Source organism: Camelina sativa, chromosome 8 (genome assembly GCF_030686135.1).
Source record: "Camelina sativa cultivar CO46 ecotype springtype chromosome 8, ASM3068613v1".
Classification (NCBI taxonomy): domain Eukaryota; kingdom Viridiplantae; phylum Streptophyta; class Magnoliopsida; order Brassicales; family Brassicaceae; genus Camelina; species Camelina sativa.
In genome coordinates this window covers 8,383,205-8,403,292 of record NC_141887.1, presented here as the reverse complement: position 1 = coordinate 8,403,292, position 20,088 = coordinate 8,383,205, and the positions used below count along the sequence as shown (strand labels likewise).

The 20,088-nt window shown below is 37.7% G+C and overlaps 1 protein-coding gene, 1 long non-coding RNA gene and 2 pseudogenes across 5 annotated transcripts; 2 read left to right on the top strand and 2 right to left on the bottom strand.

The window, feature by feature from the left end:
- Positions 1 to 2,884: 2,884 nt before the first annotated feature.
- LOC109126025 (uncharacterized) lies at positions 2,885 to 3,348 on the top strand (annotated as a pseudogene).
- Positions 3,349 to 4,949: 1,601 nt separating this feature from the next.
- LOC104706771 (uncharacterized) lies at positions 4,950 to 6,067 on the top strand (annotated as a pseudogene).
- Positions 6,068 to 6,081: 14 nt separating this feature from the next.
- Positions 6,082 to 7,321, bottom strand: LOC109126082 (putative F-box protein PP2-B12). The gene is made up of 3 exons (XM_087460460.1): positions 7,034 to 7,321; positions 6,737 to 6,855; positions 6,082 to 6,655 (listed from the first exon to the last, which is right to left on the bottom strand). Exons 1-3 carry the CDS (start codon positions 7,286 to 7,288, stop codon positions 6,268 to 6,270), a joined length of 762 nt encoding a protein of 253 aa, XP_087316586.1. The 5' UTR covers positions 7,289 to 7,321; the 3' UTR covers positions 6,082 to 6,267.
- Positions 7,322 to 9,569: 2,248 nt separating this feature from the next.
- On the bottom strand, positions 9,570 to 10,929 carry LOC104706770 (uncharacterized). 4 transcript variants are annotated; one of them, XR_754475.3, is made up of 4 exons: positions 10,747 to 10,929; positions 10,317 to 10,662; positions 10,113 to 10,205; positions 9,570 to 9,805 (listed from the first exon to the last, which is right to left on the bottom strand). It is a non-coding gene; the product is annotated as an uncharacterized LOC104706770 (long non-coding RNA). The 4 variants fall into 4 exon arrangements; XR_015564580.1 differs by having other exon boundaries at positions 10,358 to 10,662; positions 10,747 to 10,926; XR_015564581.1 differs by having other exon boundaries at positions 10,109 to 10,205; positions 10,747 to 10,919.
- Between the last annotated feature and the right edge of the window lie 9,159 nt (positions 10,930 to 20,088).

The following is a 20,088-nucleotide window of genomic DNA, read 5'->3' as shown; positions in this document are numbered from 1 at the left end:
ATCCATACCAACTTTAGTAGCTCCACAGAGTCATCCATACCAACTTTAGTAACATTTTGGCTGTTTGTTATAAAAATCAGCTGCAACATCTTTATGGCTACACTATAAGCTAAAATCTATTACATGACTTGATTCAATATTAGCAATAGACGCATGGTCTCGTCTTTCTAAAACAATTTCGTCGTGTCATCCGTACCAATTTTAGTAGCTTCGCAGAGTCATCCATACCAAATTTAGTAACCTTTTGGCTGCTTGTTACGAAAACCAGCTGCAACATCTTTATGGCTACACTCTCGTATAACCTAAAATCAGTAACTAGATTTTGTTACGGAGGCTTTAGTCATTAATAGAGAAACACAATGTTGCCTTCATAAACAAGAATACAAGATCATTGTATGATTAATGTTTATCAACTGAGACAAAGGAAAAGTTCGAAGATACAAAATGAAGAAAGATTGCTTGCCACCCAAAACTTTATATGGAGAAATTGTGTTATGAATTGCAAACATGCTATTCACCCTGACTTCTTTATGTATTTAATGGGTATTCTTCTTTCAGTTGGGGATGAAAACACAGAATTGGGAGATGTATTATGATTCAGGAACATATTTCATGTCTTACAGCTGTGTGTGTGTGATAATTCCCAAAACTTCAATGTATTCTTGTTAATACCTTAAAGTTCGAAGTCTTGATATAAAAGTATTAAATTAATTTTCATACTTTTTTATTTATTAAACTACTTAAATTCTTGACAAAAATTTAGCGAAGTTTCATTCCATAGCCAAATGCTACTATTTATTGGTAAAAGATATGGATACAAGTATTGTAAAGAACTTGTTTTTTTTCGTCACTTAAAGAACATGGATTTCACATGAGCTTTTACCATCATGTTAATTATTTTTCGATAAAACACACTATTTTTACATGGTAATTATTACTATACATCACTATTTATTATCAGTTTTGCCACCACATGTTTTTGGCCAAACTTTGCCAAAATTTTGTATGGCTATAATTTGAAACTGACGGGTTGCGGAAGAGGTTTTTTTTTTATAAAGCCATGGCCCTTATCTATCCACCAACACGATTGAAGATTATCGATTGTGTTACAAAAACATCAAATTCTTGCATAATATGTCCCAACTATTCGGTGTTGGAAACTCATCATTCAAACTAAAAAAAAAGTCATTATCAAATGAATAAGAAATATAGATTCAACATGAATGCTAACTACACGTTTTACTTTTACTAAAAGAAGTAAAAAACATTATAACAAAGAACATTTGTTATTTGCCTTTAAAATAAAATTAATAACATCATGAGCATTCATTTATGTAACACATCACGCAGGATGTCTTTATTTCCCCTAGGGTAATCATACAAGTCGTTGGACTAATTATTGGCAAATATTTAGTTGAATAGACTATTCCAATTGATTGTTTACTGGTAACGATTAATGTTGAAACTGGTTCTGAGTTTAACCTCAGGTGCCTAAGTCGACCAAACTTTTACTTATATTTTCATTCAATATAAATTATAACGTAACAAATTGTAGTTACCAAATCGGATGCACCAGTTTGGCATCTGCTGCTCTAGGATCGGACTACATAAGTTACACTAGTCAGTCCAAGCGTCTTCTATAACGCATTTCAATCGATAACATTGATTTTATCCTCATTCAAACGTCTCTACAAACAACAAGATTACCAAATGTTTGTTTTTATATTTCGGATTTGCTTATTTGAATCATCTCTCTTTTTTTTTTTGGTCAAACATTTGAATCATCTCTCTAATGATTTAAAATCATATCATAACGTCACATGGAGATAGTTATATCCCGATGTGCAACTTCATCATGTAGCACCGTATCAACATTAATTGCATTGCCCAAATCATAGCGTCACATTCAGACTCTTCTGGTGTTAGTCTTCACCATCTTGCCCATCCCACCAATTCTATCATCTACTTAATGAACATCGTCATAGTTTCAAATTTCAATAAAATCAGTTTAATTAGCAGTTCTTATGATCTGTATTTAGTTTTGCAATACAATATATTGTATTAAAACCATCATAAAAAGTTTAATTAATAAAGAAATGGGAGATTCTCAAAAATAGCACCAAAATAAGTTTTTTTCCAAACTTAGCACAACATCTTTAAAATTCCAAAAATAGCACCACTTAATTATTCAAAATTAAATTCTAAATTTAAAATACTAAACTCTATCCCTCAAAACTATATCCTAAATGTGAAATTGAGAACCCAAACCTAAAAAAAAAATTCTAAAAATTGATTTTAAATATTTTAATGTGTTAAAAAGTGCTATTTTTGGAAATTTATGGAATGTGTGCTATAATTGTCCATAAAACTTGTTTTAGTGCTATTTTAGGGTATTTGTCTAAAGAAAATGAACAGTTCTTAATTCAAATGTATGTTACTTTTAATGCCACTGTTTGTTTTATCAGTATTAGAAAAACCCATAAACGCTTAGCGAAGTTCTTGTAATAATTGGTTAATCAAGATCAACTACGTTCTAACGGATATGCTTTTTTCTTTAATTGTCAACTCCTACGGTCCAAATTTTTTTTTATAATGTATATGTATAAACTTTACACATGTATTACTAGGTCATTAGTTAGATTTTGGCTTATTTATGATGAATTATAGAAAACCTCTTACCGGAAACTTGTTTATTTGGCAAATTTTCGAAACCCGATGCTAAAATCTAAAATGAACTACTAAAAACGAATCCTAACTCCCAAGAATAAGAAAAAAACAAAATAGTGAAATTAATAATTCAATTCAATGAAGTCGGTAGATCTGACGGCTAGTATAATTTATGACACGAACCTACCAAAATTTATGGCCACTATAGCTTCAGAGCCAAGACTCTCTTAAAAGGTAACCACATTTTCCTGTCTTACAAGCAAATAACACAAGATCATAAAAAAGAAAGGTTTAGAGAGTTCTTGAAATAGACGTCAAAGCAAATCATCATCATCAGAGCATCTTTTGAAATCGTCATGATAACAGTAGCTATAGCCGCTGAGTTGCTTGAAGAATAGACGGCGGCGCTCACTCGCATCACAGCCACACTCCTCCCTCTACGACCCACAAGTCGCCGCCGGAGCGTCAGAGCTCCAACCACCAGCCGAGCTGACTCTTCCTTGCCTCGTAACGATAACTCATCCTCACTAGCTCCAAATTACTCCGCTTTTCTCTTGAATTTCTGATTATTTATTTTATTTTTATTACGAGAGTTTTCGAATTTTCTTCGTCTTGACTGTAATTTCGAATGATGTTTATGTTATTAAATTGGGAATTTAAATTTATATTCATTCGACTTTATTTTATTGATTTTTTTTGTTCTACAGTAAGTAATTATTAGAAAATTGAAACGCAAAGCTTATATAAGAGAGTTCAAAGATTCATATATGGTAGATAATTAACGAAAGAATATTGTGGATAAGTATGAAGATATATTTAAAGGGCGCATATAATTTATACAGTAAATGTAATAAAGTTAAAAACAATAAAACTGGATATTCATTTTTTTTTTGTCTGGTGGTTTTGTATATTTTCAGTCATCAGCATTTTATATGAAATAGGTAAATAAAAATAAAAAGTGTATACGATGTATATGTTCAAGAAAGTCGTCAAGCAAACTCTAATGATATTTTGATATTGAGAGATTAACTACTACAATTGTGTGTCTTTGGCTCTTGTTGATTATAAATGTGTCCTTCAAGTCGAAAGATGCCCTCATTTCGTTTTTTAATGAAAGGGATTTTTTGGCGATTTTATTTATTCTATCGCTGAAAAAATATATAAATTTGGGGGTTTGTATTTTGTGAAAAAGTATACTGACATGATGGGAAGTGGACCGAATCACATGTTCATTTAAGAACAAATGTCAAATGATTCAGACTTAGAAACAAGGGAAAGCTTGGTGCTACGATTTACGAACTGAAAAATTACGAACCAAAGAAAAATGTTTATTTTGCTTTTTTTTTTTTTTTTTTTTTTTTTTTCTGATTGTGTAGAAGAGTGGTTTAACATTTTTTTGTTTTCAGTTTAAATCGAGAATAGATCGAAAAGTTTGAGTATTCGGCCAGCGACGAGTTTGGTCCATTGATTCAGGTATGTCAGCATAGTACTGATATAAAAGAAAAGAAAAATTCGACTATTAGACCGAATCTACACGATGAATTAATATGTAACAAATTGATTTAAAAAAAAACATTTTCGTAATATAAAGTCATAAAACTTTATAACTAGGATTCATTCTTTATAAATAGAGAACTGAACAATCAAGCAAATGATCCACAATTTTATCCTTAAAAAAATAAATCTGATTATTGCTAAAAAGATTCTAACTTTTTCTTAAAATCAATTAGAACGCCTTTTATAATAATCGAGTTTTATTTAGAGATTAATATAAAATATTGATATTTTATTTTATTTTCCAGTTTAGACGGGTGTGAGTTTAAACTGGAGCTTAGGAGGATGTGTAGCATTATTCTTTGGAAATGAGCTCCTTCGGTTTCTGTTGAAGCGTAGGATTAGTTTTTACATTGCAAGACTGTGGTGGGTTGGATCTTAACTTCTGTTCTTGAGTGGTGTGAGTGAGAAGAAGGTACAATTATTTAATGGGATTAGAATCGCCATTGAACCGTCACACTATGGTTTGATTTCCACAATTAATGATAGAAATTTGTTTTTGACTTTGCATATCCGACTTCAGTGTTGGCTTCTTTTCTTTTGTTTTTTTTTGGTATATTTTGATTACTAAATTTTATTATTAAACCGGAATAACTTTTATAGTTATTATTATTAACCAATTAAATTTACAGAAAATTCATGACAAAGAAACAAAGAAATATGATAAAAAAAAAGTTTTCTCTCTCACCATAGGCGATTTCTCCAAAGCCACCGTTTCATAGCAAAACTTTCATTTTCCACTGTTTCCGGCCGGCGTCAGCTTCTCCGACGTCGGCCATCATCGTTTGCTTTATTCAATTGCTTATTCTTCCCCTAATTATTGTACAGTTTTGTTAGATTTTCAGTAATTAATAATGGCAGATCGAGATTATCAAACTCACGTAACTTGTCCCATTGCGACGATGGTTTTTCAGGGACTGTGTCCATCAATTCCAAATCAGACTTCGATCACGCCAATGGAGCCATTCCTAATTTGGATTATTTATCAATTCATTGGGATTTCAATGATCACCTTGACAAATTCACCATATAACTATTGTCGCTCCTACCTTATTATGTTGATTAGATGGAATCATGATGTCTTTCTTTATAGAAAGTTTGTTTCCGGTGGAATTTCCGGGTATCAACCGGTGAATGTCCTCTTACCCAATGGAATGGAGGTTCTTCATGGGTTTTTGATCCCAGAATCAATCTACTTGATGAAATCAAAATCAGAGATCAGATTGGATTTCTTTGGATGTTTACTATGTCTGATGATGGTGATGCTTTCTCAATACCCTGGTTGGAGTATTTGATCTCGTCAATTGATTATATGGGTTGTGGAGTATATGGTTCTAAATTTATGATGACAACTTTGTTTGAGGATGATGATGACACGAGCGTGATGGGAAGACAAAAGGTGGCCAGTGACTGTGATAGAGATGTTATCTCTTTCCCTTGGTCGAAAAATTTTACTTCTATGAAAAGGGAAATCATAATCACTAAGTGGCAACAATGCGCAAGGCGATTCCAGCACATCATATTGAGTTTCAAAAGACAAGAGTCTGAATCATTTCAAGCAACATTTCTGTTTTTCTTTTTAACTGGAATAATGCGAAAAGCATTTTGGAGTTTCATCTATAAGGTGATAGCCAATTACAAGTATGTGAAAGGGAGATGTAACAGATTATTTTGTCTGTTAGCCTGTAAGACTTCGGGCAAGCATGGTCAATCCACTGTTTTACCGAAATTAATTTTAATTTCCTTTATTTGTATCAATGGTTGTATATGAATTGTTATTGTATCATGTAAAACTCTTTATGATATAATATATTTGATTTGCCGAAAAAAAAAAGAAACAAAGAAATACAAATGTCTTGATAACATGATCAACAGTCTAAGTAGCATGTATAAATATATATATATATATATATTCCAATTATCAAGCATCATCTATGACAATGCATGACTATTACAGTGATATGAGAAGACAAATGTAGATGTATACATATGCTATCTTTATATTACACAACAAACTACAATTCACTTGCAAAGGGAGTTACTGAATCACAACACTTCTTTTGGCCTAATCTCGATCCCTTGAATGATGATTCCACCTTTCCAACCGCCTTCTCTTGTCTCTGAGACACTCATTTCGAGATCCTCCTCATCGAAACCAACATAATATTCACCAAGTTCAATCTCCAACCACCCATCCTCTCTAGACTCTTGCATTCCTGACTCAAGAAGCTCTCTTCTATCGTTATAAGCGTCGGTTCTTGTGGATCGAAAGCTTACATCCAAAGGAAGAGACTCAAATCCAAAGGCTCTCATTTCTTGTTCTTTGAAAACAAGGTAAGCACCATAAATGGTAGCTTTGGAAAGAAGGGATGTGCTTATCTTGCCACGGATTTCAAACCAACACACCGCTAGAAGCCCCGCAACTTCCTTAAACCTGTTATAAACTAATAAAAAATCAACACCAAGAGAGATTTAGATTAAAAGAAGCAAAAAATGCAGATGAAACTAATGAAACCTTGAGTCCGGAGTCGACATCCATATCCAGAATTCAGGACTATCAACCCAAGTAATCTCTAGTTTCCTTGCAGACAACATCCAACATTTCTTCCCGCTTCTCATTTCCATCCAAAAGCTCTACATATATAGATTTCAAAGAAAACTTAAGAAATTTTGTTCAACTAATTGAGTGCATCATTCATCCACATCACATTCTTCTTAAACAATCAGTCTCTAGAATCAATATATAAAAGAAATAAAAACACATAAGGCATATTGTTGACAAACAAAGAGAACAGATTATTATGTGAATTACCATTCTTCCATCGCCGATGAGAAGAGGAGATTCACATAAGCAAAGGAAGAGCTTCTTGTTCGAAAACCTAGATAAAGTATTATCGATATACATACGAGAATATGAGGGAAGAAACCTCTCCCAAGCGGCGTCCGAGTCGGCTATCGAGCGAAGTAATTTAGAGACAGCAGAGAGACGGCAAATGTCATAGGGGCTGGTGAAAGATATCACAACGGCGATGCATTCTTCCGGTAAATCAAGAAAATTCATCCCCATTGTTTTAGACAGAAACTTAATGGTGATGTTGGAATAATCGTTTTAGACAGAAACTTAATGGCTATTTATTTATGCCTCTCGATCACCTCAGAAAAAGGTAAACGTATCGTTTTTCATTTCTATTTTTCAAATACTGTATTTGGGTTTACTTGCAATATATTTTAAATCTATTAGCAATATATTTGGTAAGCCTATCATGATATATATATATATATATATATATATTGGGACGCTTGCAAAATTGGACCCCTAACTTGAGTCAATTGCAATGTTAGATCCCTTTTTTTCTCTCTCCAACATTTGCCACTTTCTCCCTATTAAATCTTCGGCTATTCATTGTACTCACAAAAATGTCATTATTTCTGATTTATTTGAATTTCTTCATCTTCTTCTTTTATTTACGGTTGTGCCACCGCCATCAATTTTCCAACAACCATGAACAACCAAATTTGAAGCTCTTAAAGATTCAACAACCTGAATTTGTAAGCTTAAATAACACCTAATGCTATGAGAACTTCATTTTCTTCCATCTCCTCTCCATTTTAATCCAAGAAAATTTGCAAGTGCATTCATCTTGTTATATGTCATGATTTTTGGATAGTGATTAAATTGGTGCTGGGTTTCTTCCGTGGTGATTAAAGACGACGTCCTCGGTGCTTGACATTGCGAAACAACCACCGATAAGGTTATTTTCCGGTAGATATCGTGATTTTCCTTGATTTTTTTGCGAAATTAGACTTCATTTGTTAGTCTAACCGTCATAATATCATGTAAAGTCTACTATGTGGTCAATTTTGCAAAAATTCGAGCCCGTAGACTGAAAATTCAGTCTTCTTAATTTCATTTGAAAACAAAAAATATGGTTCAAACTGCAGTATAATCTTTCCGTCGGATACTTCGTTTGCAGTCTACTAAGGTGTATTTTTACAATTGACCAAATTCTTGACTTTTTAGTTATGATTGCCGGACGAAGTCTTCTTAGGATAATAAAATAGTAGACTTCTATAGTGGCTATTTTTGGGGTTGACCAAAATATAAAAGCATTGACCGTAATATTATTGATATAAAATTAATTAGTTGACTGCAAAAGAAGTCTACTTGTTAAAAAATTAAAATGTTTGTCAACCCCAAAAATGACCACGACAGACTGCAAACGAAGTCAATATTCCTGGAGACTTCGTACGTAGTCTAATTGGCGAAAGTCAAACTTGGTCAATTGCAAAACTAAACACAATGAAGTTTACTTTTTCTAGTTGACGGATAGATGAAGTCTACTTGTTAGCTAGAAATCTACTACAAAGTCAATGGTTTGGTCAATTGCAAAAAATAACCTGAGTAGACTGTAATCGAAGTTAACTTGTTGAAACTTTCTAAGAAGTCTACTCTGTTATATGTTTTTAATTGCAAAACTGACCAAAAAATTAACAAAGGAAGACAAAAAAGAAGTCAACTATCCTAGTAGACTTCATACGATGTCTGCTTTATTAAAATGGAATTGCAAAAATAGACCACACAAAATAGACTTTAAGGGAAGTCTCTTCATAGAGGCAGTTTATGTCTAAAATGTTGATATCAACATGAAGTCGTCATAATTTGAAAACCAATTTATTGCAAATTGGTGAATAATTTTTAAAATTTTCTTGTTGTGTTCTTTGATATATGTTATGTACTTGCTTCTATATGTTTTAGACATGATTATATATTATACATATGGAGAAATCAAGTTTTTGGTTTTCTTAGACAGTTAGGTCATTAACTTAGACTTATTTTGGAAGTCAACGTGTTGGAATTCTGTGTGAAGTCTGTATAATTGAAAAGTTGACGAATCTGTCTATTTTTTTTCTTTTGTTTCTGCGTTCTTATCTCGTTTTCAACTCTACAAGAAGCGATTATTGATTGGTTTGTTTGGTTTTGTTTGTATTTGGAAAAGTAAAAAAAGAAAGAAACTTCTTAAATGTTTGTGGGAAGAAGGTGAAGATAGGGTAAAGCATTGTTGACCTGAACAATAATAGTCAATATTGGTTATTATCTATTGATTCGTAGTTACCCATATGCGCGCAACGAAAACTGCAGCATTGACCTCAAGGCTTAGAGAGAAAAAGACAGAAAGATGGAAAAAGATAGCTAATTTGACATACATTCTCTACACCCAAATCATCTCAACAGATGCTCTGCATTATTTAAAAGATAGATATTACACACGAAAGTAAAACAGAGAGCATCAGACCCAAACGACAAAGAAACAAGATCTACTCTGGTACAAATTTTATAATAGTCATAATTTTGTAAAATTTGAAATCTGATAAACACAAATTTTATAATAGAAACAAATATAGGATCCATGTTATTATAAAAAAACCATCACTTTGATAATTATCACACACTGACACAACACATAAAAGAATAAATAAGTTCCAAAACCACTATGTTTTCATCCCCAATGTTTCCTTCTCCACTTCCTGCATGTCCTTGTCTCCTTGAAACATCATCCTCATCGATAAAAGTATCAACCATAACCTGAAATAACATAGCAACAAGTAAATCATATGAACAAATTCATTGTGAAAAAAAGCAACCTGAGTATGTAAACACACAAGCAAGACAATAATTCGTATAAGTTAAAGTGCATAGACTTATGCTATGAGACGTGACACTTGTCAAAGTGGAAAGAGCCAGATTCTATATCTTTATCCCAAGTGCTAAAGACACTACCGCAGCAGCCATCAAAAGGGAGATCAAGGCAATCATCAAAAAAATTAAGGAATCAAATTTTTTTTATTACTTTTGAAGTTATGAAATTAAGGAAATGAAGAACTATACATACGATTGCTGATCAGGTCTGACTCCACAAATAACTCCATTCCCAACGGCTTGGTCACTAACAGGCTGAGCAAACCTTCTCACCCCTCACACTTGGCTAGACGAACAAAACAAAAACAAATCAGAGACTCGTGAAGAAGAATAACAGAGGGAGAGGTACAAAACAAAAACAAATGAACAAAAGAAGACAAGAAGAAGAAGAACCAACCTCATAACTTAGAAACACAGGTCCTAGCATCAGAGACCTACCTGAGACTAAGCTTATCAGAGTCAGTGTGCACCACCGCCGCAGCTGCTCTGAACAGCTACTGAGACTCCTCGCCATGAAACCCCGCACAAGAAATTAGCCACCACGAAGAGCCGCAGGAGAGAGATAAAATCGATCTAGACCAAAATCGCGCCGGGTAAACCCAAGTCGAAGGCTAAAAAAGAAGATCTGGTGCCGTCTTCAAGCTCCGTCGTGTCCTCTTTTTCTGCCGACGACAACACAAAAACAGATCTGAGATCTTTCCGCCTCGAACTCATCACTTTGCCCGTGAGATCTGAGGAAGTGACTAAGAATTAGAAACAAACGAAGAGGTTAGCCACATAGACGAAGACGACGAGACGAAGGAGATCCCTAGCGAAATATCTCTTACCACATCTTCTTCGATTAGTTCGGCGGTAGAGACAAGAAATTATGGAGAAGAAGAAGAGGAGAAACTATGGAGAAAACGAAGGTGTGAGACAGAGATTTTTTTGGGTTTTAGAATCGCTTATTGCCAGAGAGAGAGAGGCAGTACGTTGTAGAGGAAGAAATGAAAGTGATTAGGGTTAGGGTTAGTGAAAATTAGGTATCTATAACTTGGTTAATTAAAATTGATCGGTTATGTTCTGCCGAACCGAACCGAACCGGTAATCGAATTACCAAATTAATTTCGCCGATCGATTTGTTGATCCTTTCACAGATGCTGCTGAAAGCGAACATCTCGGTATAATCGGTTCGGTTCTCTCGGTTCTGACCGAACGCCCGGGAATTAATAGTTGATGGCATAACAAAGTCAACCACCAATAGTTTACAGAGAAGTCTACTTAAGCAAATCCTAAATCAAATAATTTTAACCTAATCAGCTTTTTCTCTCTTAATTTGATTCGTTTATACGTAAATTTGTTTTATTCCAATGCAAGAAGTCTATGTGGTTATTATTTGGTCGTTAGGTTTATCAAATTATTTTTTATAATTTTTAATTAAAATTTAAACTATAATTAAAGAGTAGACATATTTTATGTTTTCTAGTTGACGTCAATTTGTAATTTACCTTAAAGAAATCTATAGCAGACATTCTCCGGGTTACATCTGTCATTTCGGTTTCTGTTTTTTGTTTGATCTTAATAGAATCAACTGTAATTTCAGTATCCTTAGTGTTCATGTTTCTCAAATATCGAATATAAGATTTAATACTGCATTCAAGACCAAATAAATATACAAAATGCAATTGTCCCATATATTTTTCATTCTTTCGCAAGGTCCTTTCAGAAAAAATCCGAGACGGTTCCATTTCATAAAACTTGAGGTAGTATATCTACTTCACACTTTTGGGCTAATCGTGACAACATATTAATCCTATATTGTTTTTGATTCACTTATGTCTATGGAAAATGTTGGGACGTATTGACCCAAAAGAGTTGATTTGTAGATATTAACTATACGAATATTAACTTTTCTCATGTTTATATGTTTTTTTCTAAAATTTGAATAGTCTTTTTTTTGTGTGGTGAATTTGTGTCGTAACCAAAACAAAAATAAAGGAACGAAGGATATAACCATCTAATAGAGTAAATTAAGTGAGTAACCATTGACCAATGTAAAATAACCAAAGAGGAAAGCAGTGAAGGACACACAGAGGGGAGCAGAAAGAAAAGTGTGCTGATGTCATAACAAAATGTTTTTATCTCTCATGATTTTAAATCCTAATTTAATCTTATAAAAATAACTGAATAAATCTTTCAATAGTTTCAATGGTTTTTTTCTTTAAGGAAGGGGTATTGAACTTGATATTTTAAAGGAATTGGTAGGATTTTAATTTTTTAGAATTTTGAAAGATTTGATTGAGTTTTTAGAAGATTTGATTATTTTTCTGAGTTTTTTTATATATTTTCTTAAAAATGAAATGTGATTCTATGAAATTTTATTGTTAAACTTTGGGTGATTTTAGAATATTTTACAACACAAAAAAAATTTGACTCCTCTAAACTCATCCCCGATCCCTTCATTTTGTGTGAAAAATCATGAAAGTAAGGAATTAAAAATGCTTTCTCTGTCATCTGATAGCATTCATTACAGTGCAAAAGATGTTTAGACGTTACAAGCATGTATATGAGAACTAAACCAGTACACTCACTGTTACAACAACCCCAACTACATTATCAGTGCACCAACTATGGGGTTGAGCAACAAATCGAACATCAAGGTGAATATCAGCCTACGTAGGTAGTTGTGTTGGTATCAGACCATGGTGAGTCCAGAGTCGATGACATGCAGTGTGATGAGCAGCCGAACAAGGCGAGGGACACGCAAGCGGTTGAGCAGCAAGTAGACCAACCAGCTGAGGTCACTCTTCCGGATCCCGAACAAGGCGAGGGACAAAGTCAGATTCACGCATCGACTCCTTGGGCGAGCTCCGACTCCTTCTTCTACTACTGAGGTACTCCTACCTTTCCTTTGTATATATCATTTCATTCATGCATTGTTTGTGTTGTGATTCTTAAATCCTCCTGCAAATTTTTCTTACACACGAAACTGTGTAATTTAAGTTTGGGGGTGGGTTTGAGATGATGTATATGATGTTGTTTTTTGTGATTCTTCTTTCAATTTTTTTCATCATATCATGTTTGAGTCTGCATCCATCTATTTGCATAGAAAGACCATAGAAATTTGAAAAAAAATCGAAAATTTCCACAAAAATAGTGTGTTCATGTAGTTTGCACTTGCATATTAGGACTGAGTCTAGTGTTATTCATATAGGATTGTTGCATTTAGCATAGGGGTTGATGATGATTGTAACCTTGGTAGCATGCTGAATTCAATAGGATAAGATCAAGGCCCTTGTTATTAGTTCTTTGATGCATGTTGATTGAACTTGAAATGTAAGACTGAACCAGGTTTTGAATTCTCGAAATAGCACTCTAGTCTTTGATTGAAGCATGTTTTGAATTGACATCATTCCCTATCTATCTGAACCTAATCCTAATTTGCAATTATCTTGTTATGCATTGAAGTCGAACTCATGGATACCATATACATACTTGGATTGTCTTTCACCTTTTTACCACCCTTGTCAATCCAAGTAGCTGATTCCCATCTTTAACCAACCGTTCTTTCAAGCCAATTATATTCTTGAGTGTCAGGTCTTTTCCGAGTTGAGCTTGCTAGAAAGTGTTAGGTTTTAATCGACAAGAGTAGGATCCTGTGTAGTTCTAGTTCGCGTTATCCGGACTAGTAGGATTAGGTGAGAACTCGATTTTGGGTATTGGGTATGGATTCATGCAGAAAAGTGAAGAATAAAAAAAGGAAGTAAAAGGTAGAAAGTCTTTAAGAGGGGGATGTGTTTTCAAAGTTTACAAGTCTAGTAAAGGATTTGGGTTGAGCAAAGTAAAAAGAGTTATTGGTTCTGGGCATAAAATAAAAAGATTAGAGAAAGAAAAGAAAGTAAAAATGCTTAAGATGTCTAGAGTCCTTAGAAGAAAAGAAAAGGAACCATAGTGATAATAAAGATTTCCCAATCCGCTGGAATGAAAAGAAGTGAAATCCTCGTAAGACTAAGGGTAAAAAGTAAGAGATGATGTTTCTAATGAAGGGTAGAGATAGGACCAACTTCTGGGTTAGAATGTTAGGGCTGAGTTTCCTTGGAGACATTTGGGTAGACAGGGGGCTGCTCTTGTATGTATCAGTTGGTTTCAACCTTTAGTCTTCTCTTAAGCTTAACTCCTTTTTCATGAGAGAACCTTATTCTGTATTGATAAAACCACTTGAGAAGGAGACCATCTTCGTCTCTGACCTTTCACCCTAGCCAAATGAGTTCAATGACATTGCATAACTTGATTCACGGTTTTCTGTTAATGAATGTTAAAAGGAATGATTGATAGGATTGCATGTGTAGATTAAAGATTGAAATTAAAACGACCGACCCGTTTTTTTTCTTAATAATAATAATAATAATAATAATAATAATAATAATAATTACAACTAGTGGTCCCATACCCACTAGCCACCTAACCACAATCACAACCGACAGCGGAAAATAAGCAATACCAATAACCAATAAATATCCAATAATAAACCAATATTATAACATAAACAATATCCAAATACCAAACAATAGGAAACATAGAACCAACAACCTAGCAATGTTTCTAATGATCCAACTCTAGCAACCAAGCAGTGCCAGACAACAACCAATCGAGTCCCTAAAACATCCTTCTCTTCATTGCCATGATTCCACGATCACACTTTGCCTTTACCTGAACCACAAACACAAATTGAGATGCATGAGTATTTTATAAACACTCAGTGAGGCAATCTTCCCATATACTGAGCTATACACACAAGCAACTGTAATTCCAATGTTCCAAACAATCAACAAACAAAGCATACAAACCAGGAAAACAAACATCATCTCGCTGGAAGGGAGGTGTCGATTGACACCAGCCAAGTGTTGACCGACACTGGCTCTTGGTGTCGACCGACACTACCCCACAGTGTCGATCGATGCCGCTTCAGTGGTGTCGACCGACACTACCTCTGCAACCGCGATCCGCACGAAGCCGAGAGTCGAATCTCGCTCCCAAACTCCACCAAATCACCCAATACTCAAAACCAAAACCATATACGTCTGTAGGAACCTGTAGCAATCAATCCCATCAAGAAAAACACACAAAACAGCAACAAACAAGCAAGAACAAGGAATCACAGGTTTAGATCAGCCATGGTCATGCACTCACCTCTTTGTAGGAAGATTTAGACCAACAACAACGAATCCAACCTTCCTAGCTTCAAATCTCCCAAGAATAGCCAAGAAATCTCCCAGTCTCACCCAAAATCTCAAGAACACTTGTTTTCTCTCTTTTTTTTCTCTCAAAAACGTTAAACGACAACAAAGACAATCCCCAAAACCCTTCCTTTCATCAACAAACACTTAAAATCTTGGTTTAATGGTTTTCCCTAAACCAAACCAACCAAAAATCGACAATTAAGTCAATCTGGTCGAACCAGAAATAAGTGGTGTCGGTCGACACTTGTGTGATAGCTGTTTTTATTTCAGATTCTCCTACAAAAGAGGTGAGTGCATGACCATGGCTTATCTAAGCTTGAGAATTCTATGTTTCTTTGTGATTTTTGAGTAGTTTGGTAGATTCCTTGCTTGCTTGTGGTTGTTTTGGCGTTTCTACATCCTTATGTGGCTTATGGATGAGTTTGGGATGATTGGGAAGCGTTGGGAAGCGGAGATCTGCAAGAGAGCGTCGAGGAAGACGATGCTCGGCATCAGTGTCGATCGACACCATTGGTGTGTCGGTCGACACTTGTGCGAGGACGGCTCGGAAATCTGGGGAGTTTCAATCGACACCATGTGGAGGTGTCGGTCGACACAACTAGGGTTTTTTGGGAGGTGTCGGTTGACACCAAAGAGGTGTCGGTCGACACCAGGTTTACAGTGTCGATCGACACTAGTATGGTGTCGGTCGACACCAAATTTTGTTGGTCGACGATTGCTTGTTTCCAGGTTTTATTGTTATTGTTGATGATTGCTTGACATTGGATTCTCAAATGCTTGTGTGTATAGTCCAGTAGATGGGAGGATTGCCTCACTAAGTATTTATGATAATACTTACGCATCTCAATTGTTGTTTGTGGTGTGCAGGTAAAGGCAAAGTGTGATCGTGTAATCAAGGCGATGAGGAGGAGGATGTTCTAGAGGCTTGATTGATTGTGGTCTAGCTATTGTTAGGTTTCTAGTATTGAGTTGATAAAAAATTGTAGGATGTTGGAGCTTGGTTTTTTCATTGTTGGTTATTGGATTGTTATTGTTGGAATTCTTATTGGTTTAATGGAATTGTTTTGTTATCCGCTATTGTTGATTGTGCTAGGGTGTTAGTTGGTATGGGACGACTAGTGATTTAATATTAAAAAAAAAAAACGGGAAGGGTTGTTTCATTTTGGTATCAGAGCCTTTACGGTTCTAGGTGTAGGGTTCACTGTGTTTTTGCTGTTGATGTTTAGGATTTCATGCTAGAGTTGATTATGTGAGTTAGTCAATTATGTGTGGCATGAGGTCCTAGAACATCCTCTTCGAGCCTGCATTGCGATTCCACGGTGAGTTGTGTTCTTGTGTTATTAGAATTATTTGTTGCTTAGCCTTCTGTTTTTGGTGATACAAATGGTTAGAGGTGGGGGTGTTGTTGGTCGCGGGCGTGGTTGTGGACATGGTCGTGGTTGTGGTCGGGGATGGGGTCAGGTTTCCGAGCCCAATGAGAGTGTGACCCAGAGCATGGCCAGTGAGGAGGTAGCAAAGTCACATGTTCATCCTAGTGTGTCTGGAGACCAGGCTGGGCGGATGGGCCCGGTGTCGGTCACGGTGTTGCCCCAGGTGTGAGCGTTGCAGCGGAGGGTGCTCCAGGCAGGGAGGATGTCTTGATGGGCTTACTAGCTCAGGTTTTGGCGCGGCTTCCAGCAGGCAGGTGTGCAGCCGGGGGCCGAGGTAGTGGATGCTCAGAATGTGCATATGATGGTGCAGCTGCAGCGAGTGGGAGCGGGGTCTTTCTCGGGAGGTACGGATCCGAGTGTAGCGGATAAGTGGAGAGAGCGGATGGAGGATCTTTTCCAGTCGCTTCGGTGTCCCGACCAGTTTAGAGTGGATTTGGCAGTGCACTACTTGTCATGTGATGCACGTGTGTGGTGGAGGTCGGTGACCGCACGGAGGGTGCAGCAGGATATTGACTTGGGTGGATTTTGTGAGGGAGTTTAACTCCAAGTATTTTCCACAGGAGGCTCTTGATCGCATGGAGGCACGGTTGTTGGGGTTGACTCAGGGGGACCGTACAGTGCGGGAGCTAGTTGCAGAGTTCAGTCGGCTTGTGGGGTATGCAGGCCGGGCTTTGGAGCCAGAGTCGGCTCAGGTGCGGAGGTTCTTGTTGGCTTTGCAGGATGATATGAGGACTCGGTGCAGAGTGAGGAGCTATGCTACAAGGGCGGAGCTGGTTGAGGTTGCAGCTGGGATAGAGGACGACTTGAGGTCACAAGTGGTTGTGGTCAGTCCTTCGGTGCAGCCACAGCGGTCCTAGCCGCATTCTATTTCTAGCAAGGCCGGCAAGCCTGCGCATGGGCAGAAGAGGAAGTTTGATGATATGCAGAGATCAAGGTACAGTGGTGCGAGATGCTTTGGGTGTGGTAGCAGGGACCACAAGGTGACCAACTATCCACAAAGAGGTGAGGAGCGGGCAGTGACGGAGCAGCGGGCGGTAACGGAGCCGCGGACAGATACCCGAGTGTGTTACTACTGCAGGGAGACGGGGCATATCAAGCCTCGTTGTCCCAAGTTGCAGCAGATGGCAGTAGCAGCAGTGCAGGCTGGAGTCAGCCAGGTGTGCAGAAGGGTGTGCAGCCGGTGGGTTGGATCGAGCCGACGTCACGGGTATACTTGACTGTGGAGACCGGTGGCACCAGTGCATGAGCGATCACAGGTATAACTTCTGAGATTCGAACTTGGTCAATTCAATAGTTCAGATTATGTTCGTATTTTGCTTGTGATTGAATATTAGGTTCTCAACACATGAGGTTTGTGTAGGGACCTTGTCGGTGGGCGGGTTCATGTCCCACGTTCTGTTTGACTCTGGAGCAACTCATTGCTTCATTACTCCGGAGTGCGCGGAGAGCGCTAGTATCAGCGGATATCCCGGTGAGAGCACGGGTGTTGTCAGGGTTGTAGGAGGGAATTTCCTAAGAGTCTTTGGTCGAGTGAGTGATGTGGAGATTCAGATTGCGGGGGAGTCAAGACCGGCAGATTTGATCATCAGTCCAGTGGAGTTGTATGTGTGATTCTGGGTATGGATTGGTTGCATCGTCATAGGGTGCATTTGGATTGTTACAGGGGCAGAGTTGTCTTTGAGCGTGCAGAAGGGAAGTTGGTTTTTGAGGGAGTTAGACCGACTTCGGGGAGTCTCGTGATCTCGGCTGTGCAGGCTGGGAAGATGATCGAAAAGGGGCGTGAGGCCTATTTAGTTACAATTTCGATGCCAGAGTCAGTGGGGTAGTCTTCTGTTGGAGGTATTCGGGTTGTGGAGGAGTTTGAGGATGTGTTCTAGTCGTTGTAAGGGTTACCACCATCTCGGTCTGATCCCTTCACGATAGAGTTGGAACCGGGGACAATGCCATTGTCTAAGGCGCCCTACAGGATGGCTCCAACAGAGATGGCAGAGCTGAAGAAGCAGCTGGAGGATTTGTTGAGTAAGGGTTTTATCCGTCCTAGTTATTCACCGTGGGGAGCTCCGGTGCTGTTTGTTAAGAAGAACGACGGGAGTTTCCGGTTTTGTATCGACTACCGGGGTTTAAACCGGGTCACTATGAAGAACAAGTACCCTCTCCCGAGAATTGATGAGTTGTTGGATCAGTTGAGGGGTGCTACTTGGTTCTCCAAGATTGACTTAGCATCGGGTTATCATCAGATTCCAATACATGAGGCAAATGTGAGGAAGACTGCCTTCAGGACGAGATACATGCATTATGAGTTTGTGGTGATGCCGTTCGGTTTGACAATCGCGCCAGCTGCGTTAATAAGATTGATGAACAGCGTGTTCCAGGAGTTTCTGGACATGTCAGTCATCATTTTCATCGATGACATCCTGGTATTTTCCAAGAGTCCTGAGGAGCATGCAATACATCTGAGAGCAGTTCTGGAGAAGCTGCGGGAGCAGAAGTTGTTTGCTAAGCTGAATAAGTGCTGTTTCTGGTAGCGTGAGATGGGATTCTTAGGCCACATTGTTTCTGCAGAGGGAGTGTCAGTGGATCCCGAGAAGATTCAGGCCATCAGGGAGTGGCCGAGGCCGCAGAGTGCCACTGAGATCCGGAGTTTTCTGGGGTTAGCGGGTTACTACAGGAGGTTTGTTCCGGGTTTTGCGAGTATGGCGCAGCCGATGACTAAGCTTACAGGGAAGGAGGTTCCATTTGTGTGGTTACCGGAGTGTGAGGCGAGTTTTGAAAGTCTCAAGCAGATGTTGACTACCACACCGATGTTAGCACTGCCTGAGCAGAACGAACCCTACGTTGTGTATACAGATTCTTCTGGAGTGGAGTTGGGTTGTGTGCTTATGCAGCAGGAGAAGGTTATAGCCTACGCTTCACGGTAGTTGCGGAAGCACGAGGCTAATTATCCTACTCATGATTTGGAGATGGTAGCAGTAGTTTTTGCTCTGAAGAGTTGGAGGTCTTATCTGTGTGGCGGGAAGGTACAAGTATTCACAGATCATAAGAGTTTGAAGTACATTTTTACTCAGCCTGAGCTGAATTTGAGGCAGAGGCGTTGGATGGAGTTAACAGCGGATTATGATCTCTACATAGCTTACCATCCTGGTAAAGCTAATCTGGTTGCAGATGCGTTGAGTCGGAAGCGGGCGGCTTCGGCTCAAGAGAAGGATATGGAGGCGTTGGTAGGTGAGATTAGTGCATTGAGGTTGTGTGCTATCTCACAGGAACCTTTGGGTTTGGAGGCAGCTGATCGAGCAGATTTGTTGAGCAGAGTACGGTTAGCTCAGGAGAGTGATGAGGGGCTGGTGAATGCCTCTAAGGCTGCAGGCTCGGAGTATCAGGTCTCTGCTAATGGGACTATCCTTGTGCATGGTCGGGTCTGTGTGCCCAAGGGTGAGGATTTGAGGAAGGAGATACTGAGAGAGGCTCATTCGAACAAATTCTCTATTCATCCAGGAGCGACCAAGATGTAACATGACCTCAA

Bases quoted from the DNA above. Each gene is read 5' to 3' on its own strand.
- LOC109126082 (XM_087460460.1), bottom strand. From the start codon at position 7,288: ATGGGGATGAATTTTCTTGATTTACCGGAAGAATGCATCGCCGTTGTG. The intron at 6,856-7,033 runs GTAATTCACATA...CTATATATGTAG, and splicing joins TCATCGGCGATGGAAGAATG to AGCTTTTGGATGGAAATGAG. The intron at 6,656-6,736 runs GTTTCATTAGTT...AGTTTATAACAG, and splicing joins ATGTCGACTCCGGACTCAAG to GTTTAAGGAAGTTGCGGGGC.